Source organism: Megalops cyprinoides, chromosome 7 (genome assembly GCF_013368585.1).
Source record: "Megalops cyprinoides isolate fMegCyp1 chromosome 7, fMegCyp1.pri, whole genome shotgun sequence".
NCBI classification, from domain to species: domain Eukaryota; kingdom Metazoa; phylum Chordata; class Actinopteri; order Elopiformes; family Megalopidae; genus Megalops; species Megalops cyprinoides.
In genome coordinates this window covers 10,024,205-10,041,517 of record NC_050589.1, presented here as the reverse complement: position 1 = coordinate 10,041,517, position 17,313 = coordinate 10,024,205, and the positions used below count along the sequence as shown (strand labels likewise).

General features: G+C 47.7%; 1 protein-coding gene across 1 annotated transcript in view; it reads left to right on the top strand.

Annotated features, from left to right (window-relative positions):
* The window catches only part of plxnb3 (plexin B3), a 60,810-nt gene that overhangs the window by 30,369 nt on the left and 13,128 nt on the right, over nt 1-17,313 (top strand). The window contains exons 3-21 of the mRNA XM_036532604.1: nt 2,137-2,316; nt 4,660-4,788; nt 4,914-5,014; nt 5,646-5,778; nt 6,305-6,464; nt 7,633-7,741; nt 8,390-8,498; nt 9,785-9,913; nt 10,156-10,272; nt 10,455-10,548; nt 11,103-11,269; nt 11,391-11,542; nt 13,154-13,259; nt 14,450-14,586; nt 14,754-14,930; nt 15,072-15,243; nt 15,705-15,941; nt 16,294-16,455; nt 16,831-16,979. Coding sequence (XP_036388497.1) covers nt 2,137-2,316; nt 4,660-4,788; nt 4,914-5,014; nt 5,646-5,778; nt 6,305-6,464; nt 7,633-7,741; nt 8,390-8,498; nt 9,785-9,913; nt 10,156-10,272; nt 10,455-10,548; nt 11,103-11,269; nt 11,391-11,542; nt 13,154-13,259; nt 14,450-14,586; nt 14,754-14,930; nt 15,072-15,243; nt 15,705-15,941; nt 16,294-16,455; nt 16,831-16,979 — 2,720 coding nt within the window. The remainder of the gene's footprint in view (nt 1-2,136; nt 2,317-4,659; nt 4,789-4,913; nt 5,015-5,645; nt 5,779-6,304; nt 6,465-7,632; nt 7,742-8,389; nt 8,499-9,784; nt 9,914-10,155; nt 10,273-10,454; nt 10,549-11,102; nt 11,270-11,390; nt 11,543-13,153; nt 13,260-14,449; nt 14,587-14,753; nt 14,931-15,071; nt 15,244-15,704; nt 15,942-16,293; nt 16,456-16,830; nt 16,980-17,313) is intronic.

Sequence of the window (17,313 nt, the reverse complement as noted above, 5' to 3'; positions counted from 1 at the left end):
AGAGGTATTTGAACATGATTGCCAGGAATGATTTACTTTGACTTGCTTTGACTTACTGGGCTCTCTCTGAGTGAGTAACAAGGCTAATTTGTAAATGCTTGGCTCGGCCAGACGAGCGCTTGGTTTCGCTTTCTCAGAGTGAAGCCTGCAAAGTATTTTGACCTCCTGTGTGGGTGGCTCTTTAGAGGAATATCAGTAGAAAATGCACATGAGAACATTAATCACGAGTAACTCCCCTCCGTGTATATATACAATGTGTGTATGTTTGTGTGGGTGCCTCTATCTGTGTTTGTGTGTGTGTGCCTCTGTGTGTGTGTGCCTGTGTGTGTGTGTCTGTGTGTGAGTGCCTGTGTCTATGTGTGTGCGCCTGTATCTGTGTGTATGTACGTGTGTGTGTGTGTGTGTGTGTGTGTGTGTGTGTGTGTGTGTGTGTGTGTGTGTGTGTGTGTATGTATGTGTCTATGTGTGTGTGTGAGTGCCTGTGTGTGTGTGTCTGTGTGTGAGTTCCTGTGTCTATGTGTGTGCGCCTGTATCTGTGTGTATGTACGTGTGTGTGTGTGTGTGTGAGTGTGTGTGTGTGTATGTGTGTGTATGAGTGTGTCTGTGTCTATGTGTGTGTGTGAGTGCCTGTGTGTGTGTGTTCCTGTATGCCTGTGTATGTGTGTGTGTTGTGAAATACTGCACAGAAAGCTTCCTTCTCAGTTATGTATTAAATCCAGAGCAGAGTGAATAAATCCAGATTAATCCTGCATCTGGCAGAGCTCTCCTGACCCACATCCACACTGCCCTACTGAAGACCACACTGCTCTACTGAACACCTAACAGCTCACTGCCCTACTGGACACCAAACTGCCCTACTGAACACTATGCACCACACTGCCCTACTGAACACTACACTGCCTTACTGAACACCTAGCAGCTCACTGCCCTACTGAACACCCAGCAGCTCACTGCCCTACTGAACACTATGCACCACACTGCCCTACTGAACACTACACTGCCCTACTGAACACCAAGCAGCTCACTCCATACTGAACACCAAACTGTCCTACTGAACACCCAGCAGCACACTGCCCTACTGAACACTGAACAGCTCACTGCCCTACTGAACATCCAGTACCACACTGCCCTACTGAACACCCAACAGCACTGCCTGGTCAAACCATAATGCCTGACTCCGGTGTGTGTGTGTGTATGTGTGTGTGTGTGTGTGTGTGTGTGTGTGTGCGTGTGTGTGTGTGTGCGTGTGCGTGCATGCGCGTGTGCGTGTGTGTGTGTGTGTGCGTCCTTGTGGTGAGCCTCAGATCCAGCTGGTTGAGGACACTTCTCTCTCTGCCTTTTATGGCCATATTTTAGTTGAGTATCCAAACAGAAACATTTTTTTTTTGCTATCAGTGAGTTTGTAATGGACTGCAGCCTAGCATATCCCTGTGTGATGTTCAGCATCTTCCTTGGAAAATATTTTTGCAGAATCCTGTGCTCATCATCTCTCTGACCCATTGTCCAGTTATTAGACCCCATGCGTGACTTTCAGCCAGAATCATATTGATATTTCCGCATGAATTTTCCTCCCGTAACATTTGACACCGTGTTCCGCGCTGTTCTAATGAGGACTTACGGAGCACCTGCCTGGAGGAGAAGCAGCTGTGCGCCTGGTCTACCTCCCGGAGGAGAGATTATTGTATTTTTTTTGTTTGTTCTTCCTCAGAATTTCTGTGAAGCCCTTAAGGGATGGTTTTGTAGTCTGGCAGTATACTGCCTTGGCTAAAAAAGCAGCTCTGTTCCTTCAGATTTGCTTCCTCGTCTCTCTGCCACTCTCTCTCCTTATTTCACGGCTAATGCAGGGATGCCTGTGTTCTGTAGCAAAATAAGCATAAAAAATATACAAAAGTCGCAAGTCGCATGTCTGACGAGCATCTCTGTCTCCCCCTGCTGGCTGCAGTGCAACACTGTTATTTTCAGCCACAGCCTCAGCCACAAAGGCTGGGCTTCCTATTTATAGTCCCTTGGCTCCTGCTGCGTGTTTGCTGTGGACGCTGGTAATGTTAACGTTGGAGTGTCACAGAGGGGATGGGTGGAGGATGTGGTGCAGTTCGGTGAGGGTGTGTCTCTCTCTCTCTCTCCCTCCTTCTGCAGGACTCTCTGAGTGAGTACCCCTGTGGAGGGGAGCACACGCCCAGCCCCATCGCCAGCGCCGTCCCCCTTCCTGCCGCACCCATCCTGACCCGGAACACCCAGCTGACTGCCGTAACCACGGCCACCGAAGCCAATCACACCATAGTGCTGCTGGGAGACAAGAGAGGGCAGCTGCACAAGGTATGCTCCATCCAGAAACTTGTTTGTGTTTAAGAGCTCTAAAGCACTACAATTATACATTCTAATTACATTACATTACTGTCATTTATCCAGAGCCATTTGTGCTGCGCATCTAATAAAGTGGCATGTAAAAGTTGCACAAGCAGAAAACCACTAACCACACATGAACAAGCGTCAGCACCAAACATAGGGCTGAGATCACAGATCTGTGCCTAGGTTGACATGCAAGTGCCAGACAATTTGTACAATTTATGGACTTAAGCACTATACCATTTAAAATATAATTCTAACACATATTTACATTTGCATTTATTTATTTAGCAGACGCTTTTATCCAAAGCGACTTACAAAAGTGCATACAGTAAGTATAGCGACAGTGCGGGGACAGGATGTGTACACTTCCACAATGAGACAGTTCTCAGCTGAGAGCAAGGTCTGTTTGAGGACACAGTACTATCAGATTTGTACAACTACAGCGTATAGGGCAACTAATACGATACACCTTCAAACAGCAAACTTCAACAACTTCAAACGGTGCAATGAGCGTCAGGGTAAAGGCGGCAACGAGAAACAATTTAAAAAGCACAACAATTTACGACAGCACTGATTGGGGGGGCAGCAATTGTGTGCTGGGTCAGTCCAGGTAGAGTCTGAAGACGTGCGTCTTCAGGTCCCGTCTGAAGGAATGGTGATACATATCACTCGTACACAAGTAAGCTGAGCTGGTGAATGTTCTGGGGGACAGTCCCTTACATTACATTGCATTACATCGTATTACATTACATTTAATTACACTGCATTACATTGAGTTGCATTCCATAGCTTTGCATTTTTTGTCAGTTAGGAGACGCTCTGGATAGGACAGCGCATCTGATAAAGTGGCACAAAAAGCTGCACAAACAGGACACCACTAACCACAAGTGTCACTGCCAAATATAGTGCTGAGATCACAGGTGTGTGCCTAGATACAGATCTTAATTTGCACTTACATGTGAGACTTAAGGACCAAGAATATAATGCTAACACATAACGTGTGAGTAAGCTGGAGAACTGGTGAATGTGCTGGGGGACCTTTGCTCTCACTCTGTACTCTCTGCTCTGGTTCCATGAGCACCTGGTCCCCCCTCACCACAGGGCTGTTTACCTTAAATACACCTGACAAAACTCCAGCTTGCTGTGGTCTGACGTTTATTAACTAAAGCAATTATTTTATCACACAAATAGCGTAGCATTTGTAGTAGATGCTAAGTACTAGTACAAACTTGTAAAAATACCCCACAAAGTTAGTGAAACATTTAGGCCTGGAAAGAGGACTCCATTTTACATTACAACGGATAATGTAGCGTATTAGCTGAGTATTATATGTGTTGGATAGTTTTGTACCACATGAAATATTACAGGTGTACATTTTTTTTCCTCGAGCAGTGAGGTTATGCAAGGAATGTAGGTGAGGACAGGTAAGTGCATGCACAGTTAAGCACAAACTTAACAGCCTGCTGTTCTGTGCGAAGTGCCTCTTTAAGAAAGCAGTAGGCTTAGTTTAGTGATTATTCAGTTTATGTACAAATAAAACGCAGACCGCTGAATTTCCCAGCACACAGCGGTTGCGGACGGGTCTGAGTGTTTTGTGTGCTGCGGGGGTTGATGTGATATTTCCTTTCTCAGCGCACACCTCTGCGGGTTCAGACAGAGCGTAACGAAGGCTCACCTCCACCTCACCGTCACTCTGTTGTGAATTTCAATATTTGTCGTGATCACACGGTTGTGTTGTGTGCGTGCGAGGCGGCGTTTCGGTGAACGCGCCGGGCTGCTCTCCCGTGGTTAGGACGAGATCGCCTTGGGACACGGTCACATGCTCGTGACTCATGCTTTTTCACAGGGCTGGGGCTGGGGGGGGTGAGGGAGGGGTGGGGGTGAGGTTAGGGGAGAGGGTGGGAGTGGTGGTGTTGGGGGGGGGGGGCGATGCAGGAAAACTGGTTTCTGATTATCGGTCCCGGGGGCACGGCCTCACGCTGTGCGTGGCGGGGCCGGTGAGAGCGCTCGGATTGTCCCCTGGTGTGTGTGCTGTAGCGTGCGTCATCGATACGGGAAAAATCCACAGCCCTGCCTTGCTGTTGGTGTCATGGCTCCTCGGGCATAGCTTGTTATCCTGGTGTAGCTCCTTCTTCTTGTGCCAAACTCTGAAAGTGTTGCAATGTGCAGCAATCCCTCTCTTATCAGCTGTCAGTGCTGATAACAGATCTCAGTTAGTGCTTATATGTATCAGTACTGATAACAGATGTCAGCGTTGATCGTAGATCCTGGTGCTGATCACAGAACTCATGCCTCTGTTTGTGTCCCTAGGTGTTCCTGCAGCCCAATAACACCGGGACTCTGTACGAGACCGTGCAGGTGGACAAGGACAGCCCGGTCAACGCCGACCTGCTGCTGGACGCTGCGGGACTGAGCGTTTACGTCATGACGGAGAGCCGGGTAAGATACGATCGGCACCGCCCCAAAGGGCGGCCAGTGCTCTGTGCGGTTCCTGTTCCTCCAGCCTCTGCTTATCAGGGCTGAAAAGACAGCGGTCTCTCTAGCGCCCCCTGCCTGTCTTTCAGGTGATTAAGGTGCCGGTGTCTCAGTGTGGACAGCACTCAGACTGTGCATCCTGCCTGGCAGCCCGGGACCCGTACTGCGGCTGGTGTGTGCTGGAGGGGAGGTACTGCCATCACATTCCTCCTGCATCCCTCTTCCTTTGTACTCCAGCCATCTTTATTATTGAATTCCTTCATTTTTTTTTTTTTTTACAAGTCCCTTTATCGAGCAGCACTCTTTGCAACAGGCTAATTTAAAATGTGGAATTCTGGTGTGGTTCAGACCAAAGGCACAGCTGGCAGCTGGCTTTCTGCATCTGAAATACCCACAGCAAAAACCACATTTACATTACATTATTGTCTTTGAGCAGACACTCATATCCAGAGCGACTTAGATAGGTTATAGTTTTACATGTTATTAATGTTCATTTATACAGCTGGAAATTTGCTCAGGCAATTCTGGGTTAAGTACTTTGCAGTACTTTGCCCACTGGTACAGCAACAGTGCCCCAGCAGGGAATCGAACCAGCAAACTTTTGGTTACAAGCCCTGCTCCTTTCCACCATGCTATACCGTATCCATCCTTTCTCAATAATGTGGACTGTGAACAGAATAAATACTGAGCCAAGGAATAGTCACAAATGTAATTGCAATAGAAATGTTACAGATTGGTAATGCACTCATGCCGTGTTGCTCTGAATCCCCATCTCCCACTGCTCCGATTCCTGACGTGGTGATTGGCTGCCCTCTGGCCAGGTGCACTCGCAGGCCGGAGTGTTCCCGCCACAAGAGGCCCAATCATTGGCTGTGGAGTTACGACGGCGGCAGCAAGTGTGTGACGATGCAGAGCGTCAGGCCTGCCATTCAGAGCCGAGAGGAGCGGACAGAGGTGGGCATCCGGGCCTGGCAAGCATATGCAGCCGCAGTTTACATACTGCTGTTTGAGGGCATAAGGTCTAAATCGCACTATTGCACTCTGTACCAAATTTGTTTCAGTACTGCTTGGTTTTTCTTTATAGTTGCACTTCTTTATCTTTATCTTCTACTTTATAGTTGCACGTAAAAGTTTGCCAGTCAGGAAAATTGACATTTTTTAATGGCAAAGAATAAATATGATACTTGGTTAAATCTGTTACTCTAAATTGAGAACCAAACACCACTGTGGATAAATGGAAGCAGAAATCGTGATTCGAAAGTGAACTGACTGTTGAATGCTCCTAGTCATATGTGGAAGTTGGCGTGTTATTCATGATTGCATTTGTTCTACTTTGTGTAATGCGTTAAGAAATCTCTTTGTACATATTAGAGTGCAAATATATCCTTTTGAACATCAAAGGTGTGGCTTTTTTGACATGGATTGAGTCTGTGTTGAGTGTGCGTTTGTCTGAACTTCCTCTGGGGGCTTTCCATCCCAGGTCTCTCTCACAGTTGCACAGTTGCCCTCTTTGTCGGAGGAGGAGTCTCTGTCTTGCTCTTTCGGAAACCTGAACGTTCAGCCTGCAGTTGTCAAGGCGACCAGCATCACATGTCAATCACCCCCGCCAGAACTCCTCCCACCGAGCCCTCCCGGCAGTGGTGAGTCTCCGCGGGGGTATCACGTAGCATGACTCTGTGCAGCCAGGATCTTTTTGTGCCATGTGTAACGAGGGTGATCAGTATAAACTGAGCCCGAAGGCATTACCCAAGGTGCACTGCAGAATTATTAAAGGGCAGGAGATTAATCTTTTTCGATGATTTTTTTTCCTCAGGTTGTTTTCATCATACAGGCCTACAGTGTTTCGTAGCTTTCCCTGCACTTAGATAAGATGTAGATAAAACCCAGACACTAATAATCCAACCACATCATCACTCTTGCTGTTATACTGATAATACCAGTCTGTAAATTGGACACCTTGAGTGCCAAAATTATATCTTAAAATAACCAATGTGTCTAGCTCTGAGTACATTACTGGATTAAAACTTCTTCAGAACTAAAAATATGTGATGTGTGGGTTCAGTTTGGCAGGGAGAAATACTCCCGCATGCATACTTATTCACATCTCAATATTTTATGGAAGTGCTGATCTTTCAGGATGAGGTTGTCTTTGCTTCCGGTGAAATCTTCTACATCTCTCAGCATTTTCGGCAATGCCAGTAATTTGCTCTATGACTCCAAAATCTCTTTTTTCAAACGGAAACATGCCTTTGGTCCTGAATGAACGCTGTGTCTGGTGCTGATATGACTGAATTTGCTTTGACATTTTAATGGGAACATCAGTGCACAACAGAGGACTCCATAAAATATGAGAACAGTTTAATGCCACTCTTACCTTTTAAACGGCTTGTTACTGCAGTGTTGACTTCTGTCCTTAAGTGGTCTGAAATTCCCAGAATCTGTGCTTTGTTCATTTGAATGGATCTTTAATGAGATGTGCAAAAATATTGCAGTATCACCATTGGTTTGATGTGTATTAAAAGTGGAGATTAAAGTCTAGCACATACATTCTTCAGTACTGTGCTAACATTTGAAGTTATATTTTTACACATACTTATAGATGAGTCAAGTTTTAATTTTTAAACGCCCTTCCCTAATCCAGTGGGGGAAACACTTCAAACACCTCAAAACCTCATTTATTTAAACCCTGAGCTCTATCATCAGATTTTTGGAAACTCTCATTTTTGTGTTAAATGGAGTATTCTGCCGTTAGTAAGGCATTCTGTCAGATATCAGTAGTAGTTTTCTGAGTGTTTCTCCTCGCTGTAGATCATGTGTCCCTGCGGGTAGCCCTGATGTTTGGGGAAGTGATTGTCTCCCACACCAACATGACCTTCTACGACTGCAGGGCTGCAGGACAGCTCAACACCACCTCCCCGTGAGTGCGCGCGCACACACACGCACACACGCACACACACATACACACACACACACACGCACACACATACACACAAGCACGCGTATACATTCACACTCCTCTCATGCAGTCACACTTTATCTATTGTGCGATTTCTCTGTCACCACAAAATTTGCGTACTTGTACAAATCAGTCCCTCAGAGACTAAGTTGAGATTTAACACTTAAAGCATGTCTGTCATATATAACCAGAGGCTCTCACTGATGTAATTATTGTACCTTTTATACATTTAAAAAGTACTTCTGTTTGTTGTGATACTGCATGGAGGGTTAGAGCTTCGGGTGCAGTGTCTGTACCTTATGCATAATGTTGAGTTACAGGGGTATTGTATGTGAGACTGCTTCTGCGGAAGGGCTAGCAAGTATCTGACTGTGAAATCGTTTGTGGATTTTGGCCGTGTTAAGGTTGTGTTTATGTGAGCGCATGTGCATATGCGCGTGCATGTCTGTGCGCATGTGTGCATGTCTGTGCGCATGTGTGCATGCGCGCATGTGCTTGCATGTCTGTGTCTGCGTACAAGTGTGCGTGTGTGCACATGTGTGCGCGTGCTTGGTTGTGTGTGTCTGTGTGCGCGCCTGTGTGTAACGCCGTGTAATCGCCGTGTTGCAGGTGCATGGCCTGTGTTGGCAGCAGGTGGCCGTGTAACTGGTGTGCTTTGGACCAGCTGTGCACCCACACTAAGGCCTGTCCCCAGCAGCACATCATCTACAACGTACTGGTAAGACTCCGCCCTGTTCCCTACCCAAGACACACCCCACGCTGGCCTCCAATCCTGTGAGGGAAGCCATTCTGGAGCTGCAGCAACCAAAGAGCGTGTGTGGAGCATATTTACAATGTCTGTTGAATAAGCTGTCAATCATCTCCCGCTCATTAGAGATCACAGGGCTCTTTGTCTCAATTTGGGGTGATGAAGTCCTTACCTGGCCAGCTGTTTATTCCGCAGCGTTATTTTGTCTTTGCCTCTCCACTGTGTCTTTTCTCGTCCGCTCAATAATGCAGATGTGTACATCAAGTAGCTGTTCTCACCCCAGGATGTACACGTGTACATCAATACATTCATGCTTTCAGGTTTTGTTCTGTTCCACCTTGCGAGAGCTGTGGAATTGTATTGATATGTGCCAGTGGCTGTATCAGCTTAATTTAGTGCGAAGCCCTTTGAAGGTAGTTTCAAAAAAGCAGAGTGTTGTGAGGAAAATACTTCAAATGCAAGGCAGTGAAGGGGACAGGCAGCAGTGAAAGTGAATCTGTGATAGTCAGGTCTGTTATGGCCAGGTCTGAGAGAGCCAGGTCTGTGATAGCAAGGTTGGTGATGGACAGCTGTGTGATATCCTAGCTGTGAGAGACAGGCCTGTGAGAGACAGGTCTATGACTGTGAAGACTGTCTTTGCCTTCACACACACATTTGTATGATTTCACCCCCGGTGGCAGCTTGGAGAGGGAACAGATGAAGCTCAACTGCTTGATTGAGTTTATTGATACGTGAAGAAATTTATGTGTGTAGCCCCAAATATGATGCATTACCTTAAGTCAATTCTGCTTGACACATCTCAATGCCGTTTCAGTGGATTGACTGTATTATCACACGTTGCACTGCATTTTATTCTATGATTGCAGTTGCTGGTATTTTTGAAAGTCTGTTTTTTACACAGTAATGTGAATTTTATTTAATGAATTATTTTCGTTTCATGGGGATAGTGTATAAGCGCTCGTCCTGACATGTCTGTAGCCCACTGTGTTATTTATGGAATGTGAGTGTAAAGTAGGTATTTGAATATTAATTGCAAATGTACTTAAGACTAATTATGTGTTCGTACTGTATTTATCTGTCTATGTGTATAGCTGCAGACAAAACCGATATCCCAGAATGCCTTTTGGTGGCCTAAACCACTTAAATGAATCACTTTGACTTCTGCACAGACACTGACGTTGTCAAATTTTCTCCTTCGCTTCCTCAAATTTTAATGTTGTCTCTCCCTCACCCCTCCCCTCTCCCCTGACTCCCAGGCCCAGGAGCTGGAGCCTCGAGGCGTGGATTCCTGTCCCTGTGTTTGGGCCTTGCAGGGCTCACCTCTGGTCCCGGTCGGGTTCGACACGCAGCTGGTTCTGCTGGGGAGGAACCTGAACCTGTTTGAGGTGGGAGTTCGGGCTGGTTTTGGGCTGTGATTGCAGTCTTAGTCTCATGGTACTGTCCTGTTAAGCAGACCATGGTGCAGTTTACAGTAGAGGGAGCTGGGTTCTGTACTGTAAGCACGCTGAGGGTGAATGTGACCATGTTAGGCCTCAGGATGAAGGTAAAACCCTTTGATAGATTGTAATGGCTTGCCATGCCAGTGGCCCTGCAGCAGGTCTTTATGTAAGTTCTGATCTCTGAACAGGATGAAGAGCAGTACATGTGTGTGGTGGATATAGAGGGGGAAGAGCTGAAACTACCAGCTACCCTGGAGAAGGGCAAAGACGCACAGACCCACACCATCACCTGCGCTACTCACCAGGTAAACGCGCACACACCCACACACACACACACACACACAACACACACACACACACACACACACACATACACACACACATTTTCTCTCTCTCTGTCTCTCTCTCGCTCTCTGATATTCACCCCACAGGTGTGTGTGTGTGTGTGTGTTGACATGTTGTGAAAGCTCCTCTCTGTGTGTCCCAGTTTCAGTACTCTGCCGGGCAGCTGGAGTACCCCGCCCCTGTGTTCCTGATGAGGGGCTCCTCCCAGCGCATCGACTCCACCCCGTACCTGCGCTGTAAGCACCTCACCTGCCTGCAGGCATATGCATGCAGACACAAACACACAGGCACACACACACACACAGGCACACACACACACACAGGCACACACACACACACACAGGCACACACACACACACAGGCGCACACACACACACAGGCGCACACACACACACAGGCACACACACACACAGGCACACACACACAGGCGCACACACACACACAGGCGCACACACACACACACAGGCACACACACACACACAGGCACACACACACACACAGGCACACACACACACACAGGCGCACACACACACACAGACACACACACACACAGGCGCACACACGTGCGCGCAACACTAAGGGCACTGTACTTGCACTTTTTTGTTACAGCAGCCACAGGGAACAAAAAATAAATGTTTGTAGGAACCCATTAAAAGGTGATGATGACAAATGTACATGAAATTTGTTCTGTTATATGCTAAAGGGATATTTGAATAGAGACCAGTGAAAGGTGAGAGTAAATTAGTTTCATTCTTCCCTGTGTTGACATCTCCTTGTTACATGTCCACAGTGCAGCTGTACAACTGCACAGTGGGGCAGTCAGACTGCAGCCAGTGCCACGCGGTGTCTGCGCAGTACGGCTGCGTGTGGTGCGGAGGGGCCACGCCCAGCTGCATGTACACCCGCTCCTGTCCCACGAGCCCTGAGGCGAGCTGCCCCCCTCCCCAAATCACCCAGGTACCGCACGCACCCGGAATGTTTAATGCACACCTGCCGTTTTGCGCGCCTTCAAAGGCGGCCGGAGATTCTCCGAGTCCTGTCCTCAGCTCCCCTGCGTGTTAACTGTGCATTTGCTCAGATCCAGCCCCTGACGGGCCCCCTGGAGGGTGGCGTCCTGGTGACCATCTCGGGCTCCAACCTGGGCCAGCGCTTCCAGGACATCGAAGGAGGGGTGGCGGTGGCCGGGGTGAGCTGCCTGCCACGGCCAGAGGCCTATCTCATCTCCACCAGGTAATGACCTGCACTTCGCTGCAGTTACCACTGTGTGCAGAGACAACCATCTCTTTAGATCACTTGGTGGATATGTTACAATATGTTACATTATTATCATGTAACAGGTCGACTTACATAGGTTACAATGCATGTTATCCATTTATACACCTGGATATTTACTGAGGCAATGTTATTAATTTATTTACTGTAGCAATTCTGGCAATTCTGGTAATTAATTTAATTTTAAATTAATTAAAATCTGGCAATTTAGTACCTTGCCCAAAGGTACAGCAGCAGTGCCCCAGCGTGGAACTGAACTAGCAACCCCTGCTCCTTACCACTTTGTTATGCTGCTAACTATAAGCCTCCATATACCATGTGCTCATGGCCCACTTTCATTACTCGAATTATTTGTGAATTCAGTCAGGTAGCCTAGCGGCTGCTTAACAGGCTGCATCCACAGCGCCATGGGAATATCCTGTTTGGGCCTGAGAGGAATGGCTTGATTGAGTTTGTGGGTAATGCGTGGCGGGGTATTGAGGGCAGCAGACGCCTGCAGAAACGTGCGTGGGATTTCCTCACTGGTTGTAACGGGTATAATTTGCAATTAAGATCCGTTTCCCCGGGACAGAGAGCCGGTCTGCCTGGGCCCTGATACATATGCATTGCCTCATCTGCATGTGTATACCTGGGCTGAATGCGCTAGCAGTGGGAGTGGATTTCGAAAATTGAGTCCATCAGCCATTCTGTCCAATTTACTGAAGCCAGTAGTATGTGCAGGCCTGTAATGTTCATGCATATTTTACACCCTGTGAAAAGCATGCATTAATGCTGAGGGTATGGAAATGATATATGGTTGTATAACTTGAGCACTGTGAAGAATCTCAATAGAACTTAAAATTCTCAGTGTAATGTTGCCGTTATGGACTACTTTCTTTCAGCTTTGTCCAACTGTAAGTCGTGTGATATTGTAGATTGTAGTTATAAGTTGAAATATGGATATTATATTGTACATCGATAGACAGACAGATAGACAGACCTACAGACAGGGGCCTCATTAGAGGGCGCTAATTAGTGGTAATGTGAACCATGGCGTATGTAACCCACCCCACCCACAGCGGTGAAGCCAGTGGTGTTGTAATGCCACAGACTCTGTCACACATGCCTCCCAGCCTTGAACCTGCAGTCTTAGAATCCCGCGCACAGCCTGCACATTGAGCAAGTGCCTTAACCCACTGAACCACTTTGGAGCATTCCGTCTGGTTTAACATTACCACCTGGGAAATGTACCCGCCTGCTGCTTATTCTGAATGTGCGTATTAGCCTATCCAAGACAGGCCTAGGACAGCGGTATTTCGTCAGGTGCAGGGTGGACTACTGTCTGTAATTTTAACATTTTGTCATTGGTGGACCTCTGACCATTGAGCTTCGTCTTCACTGGCTGAGGTGTTGGGGTGCTCCCTTTGTACTACAGAGCAAATTTTGCTACCTGCTCTCTGTGACAAGATTTGACAACCTGAACGGGTGAACAGGTCATCAGTGTCACGCCGACCGTGACAGCTGCGAACCCCCCTGTATTTTGCCATAGCTCTGATCATTTTGGTAACGCTGTTCCGGTGTGTTTCGCAGGATTGTGTGCGAGCTGAAGCCCAGCACAGAGGAGACTCAGGGCCCCGTGACAGTGACGGTGGGGGATGCCACACCGGGACGGTCCCCGCAGATCTTTACCTACCAGGTGAGTGCACCAGGGACGTGCGGGTAACATCCATACATCCATACATCTGCGCTGCGGTAGAATCTGGTGCAGACCGTGCGAGTGAATGAAATGTGCAGTTTATTGGCCAATGCAGGTGGTTGTTTTCCGGGTGCCAGCAGCACATGCTCCTCCAGCTTAGGTGGCTGACTGGGGCAGACTGTGTTACAGGGTTTTTACAGTGAAGCTCTAATGAGCGCATACTGTTACGTAAATACTGCACTCTGTGTGAATACATGCGCTGTTCCATACATACACACACTTTTACACGGAGTTCTGGATTGACGGTGCGCTGTGAGTCCGCATAGGCGGGTACATTTTGTGGTCGTGTAGTTGCGCTTTTGACGGGCGCTTTTGACGTGTTGTGCTCCCTGCTTCAGTGAAAATAAAGAGGAGTTGAGTGATTGGTAAGCGCACGCGAAACACAGACTGCTGTTTTAATGGAGTGACAGCCTAGCGCTCAGACAGTTTGGGCACAAAATTGAATATCACTCTGTTAAAGTCGTTTTTTTGCGTGTGTGTGTGTGTGTGTGCGCTCCCCCTCCACTCTGCTTTTATTAACTCAGGAGGTGTATTGCGCTGAAAGCGCCTCAAACATTAGCTGTTGTCTGCTCTCGGGCACGGTGCCAGGATTTCCCTTTTTTAGCGTGAGCAAAGAGAGCCATCTGTAGGTTAAATTTGTCCTTGCTTCCACCAGATCACTTTTTAAGTGTGACAGCTCTTTGTCACTCTGTATGGTATGTGTAATTAAAGCTTGTTTTTTTGGCATACTGTGCATGTGAAGTATGTTCTGAATCATAAGTGTGCATATGCTCTCTCATTATGTATGGAAAAGGTCACATAGTACCGTCATAGAGCCTTCATAATAAATATGTAACATCTTTGAGTGTGTGGTTATGGCTTTCCAAAGCAGTTATTAGTAACTTGTGCTTTGTGATGACTGTAATTAGCAAAACAACAGGAATCTATTTTCTATGTGTCTGTGTGTGTATGTGTGTGTTTATGTGTCTGTGTGCGTGCTGCACGCATGTGTGTTTGTGTGTGTCTCTGTGTGTCTGTGTGCGTGTATGTGTGTGTGTCTCTCTGTCTGTCTGTCTGTCTGCGTGTGTGTCTCTCTCTTTCTGTGTGTGTGTGTGTGTGTGTGTGTGTGTGTGTGTGTGTGCGTGCCTCAGGATCCCCAGCTCATAGGGATTGTGCCTGGGAGAGGCCCTGTCTCTGGTGGCACAGCTCTCACAGTGCAGGGGACCCAGCTGCTGACAGGACAGAGGAGTGACCTGACTGCCTATGTCGGCCTCCACCCCTGCTACATGTAAGTGCCAGCATATGCAGCTTTCACTGTTATGGCATTTGCTGACAAGCAGTGAACCAGCTGCCATGGTCAGACGCCAAACAAGCCTGATTTAATGAAAGATTTCTCCTGGCAAATGCAGCATCTGCCATATCAGGTTTTCCCTTTCTTCTTCTGTTTTGTCTCAGAGTGGAGGAGGTGAATGACACACAGCTGGTCTGCCGCACCAGCCCTGGAAGACAGACCGGAGAGCTACAGGTCAGAGTGCTGTTTGGCAAGGCAGAGAGGATTGTGGGAGATGCAGTCTTCCAGTACATGGATGACCCAGTCATTACTGAGGCAGAACCAGCAGAGAGCTTCTTTGGGTGAGGATCCTGACCTGCAGTCGGCGTTATACGTTAATGGCAATATACTTTTGTTTATCATGCTTCTGACTGACACAATCTGGTTTGAGCTGATTTTTTTTAGTGCAGAAGACAAAGCCTCGTGTTGTCTTTGTTTGACAGGGGTGGGCGTGCTATTAGAGTTAGTGGGCAGAACCTTGACGTGGTACAACAGCCAATGATATCAGTGTGGGTGGAGCCGGTGAAAGAGAAGGAAACCAATGGAAGAAAGAGACGATTTAGTCAACCTACAGCCAAAAATCCACACGTCCTACTCAACAGCAGCATCCCAAAGGTAAAGCACACTGACACTTGTAGCCGAATTGTAGCCATCTATTACTCCACTTAAAAACATGATCCAATTATTATTAATCAGCAGACATGTGATTTATATTTAGATATAGCGAGCGTGACTTATGTTTAGATTACAAGTGTTCCCTCACTTTGAGGGCTGGAAATTGAGCATTTGGTCAGTGTAAACAGCACTTCACTCACACTCGATTCACAGTTTATCAGTTTGGTACTTAGGTGTAACAGATTTCTCAGCATGATCTGTTCTCAGTTTCTGTAACAAATTCAAGTGCGCAAGTGGCAGCAGAACCCTTAGTGATTGTTATAGAGGGAGAGCCCACAGTGTGTGTTAATGCACACAGATATCAGCTGTGATTATGTGCCGGTGCTCAGGCCTGTGTTAGTAAATGCTTGTCAGTGATGTGTCATGTATGACCTGCAGCTGCCCTTTCTCTATCCTTTCAGATACAGGAACCGTGCACTGAAGTCTCCTCGGATCAGATGACCTGCGTGACGCCTCCCGTGCCGCAGAGGTCGAAGGTCATGGGGGTGTGGTTCGAGCTGGACAACGTGCGAGTGGGCTTCACTAGTGTCAGCGGGAAGCCTTTCACTTACCACCAGGATCCCGTTCTCTACCCCCTCAACCGGGACAGCCCAGACCTCCCTTACCGCTTCAAACCGGGAGGGGTTATCGCTGTGCAGGTGTGGAAAACACACACACACACAGATGCACATGCACAGGAGCACCCACACACGCACACACATGCAATGTGTATTTTTGTGCAGTGTGTGTAATTTGTGCACTGTGTGTAAGCACTCATGTCCCGTGATTGAACTGTGTATATCTGGTTCTCTGTATGTCTAATACACATTTCCCTTGGGGCTGGTAAATATCTGTTCTGTTCTATTCACACACACCCACACACACCCACACACACACACACACACACACACACACACACACACACACACACACACACACACACCTCGTAAGCTTGTGTTTGTCTCTGACGTGCACCGAGGGCCGTCTGTGACTCTGTGCTGTGATTCGCAGGGTGAGAACCTGACCCTGGCGATGACCCGACAGGAAGTGGTTGCTCGATTAGGGCTGGAGGAGTGTGAGGTGAAGACGCTGGACAGCACACACCTCTACTGCGAACCCCCAGAGAACCAGCCCCTCAGCCGTGACGGCTCTGACACCCCACCCACCCTCCGCGTGAGTCCCCCCCCCCCCCCACCCCACCCCATCATCCCCGCCAGTCACATGCAAACCCGTGTGTGCCTTCAAGACCACTTGGAGCAGTACTATGCTATTAGATAATTAAACTGGTCTGGGAGCTGTAAGAATACATTACTATGCGCAAGATCATTAAACTGAGGTACTGGCATATTTATGAGCGATCCAGGCAGTTTTATTGAACCAACATCTGGCTGTTTCTCAGACTGTAGTAAGAATGTAGGGTATGCCATGTTGTGTAGGAATTTACAGTCTAGTATGGTGCAGTAGTATAATGTACTAATTGCTAGATGCAGGAGTTAATCGTGATTGGCTAAGAGCTGGAGGATCATGGCCCCACCCTCTTTGTTTCAGGTGATGATGGGAAAGCTGGAGTTTGACCTGGGCCCGGTACAGTACGACAGTGACACCCTACCCCCCGTCCCCCTGGCGGCTCAGGTGGGCCTGGCAGCGGGGGCCGCAGTGGTGGTGCTGGTGGTGCTGGTCATCATTCTCATGTACAGGTGAGCACAGGAGACCTGGTCACTCTTAACACGCAACTCAACTCTGACATACAGAGCAGGTCCCCAAAGGAATACCAGCCACTCAAAAACGGAGAGCTGATCACACTAACACAAAACTGAACACTGTGACATATACTGCAGTTCTTTGAATGACTACAGACCACTCCAGTACAGAGAGCTGGCCACTCTAACACAGAACTGAACACAGAACTGTGGTGTAGTGTTAAGGAACGGGGCTTGAAGCCTAAAGGCTGTCAGTTTGATTCCCTGCTAGCGTACTGCTGTTGTACCTTTAGTCAAGGTACTTGACCTCAGTTGCCTCAGTAAATATCCA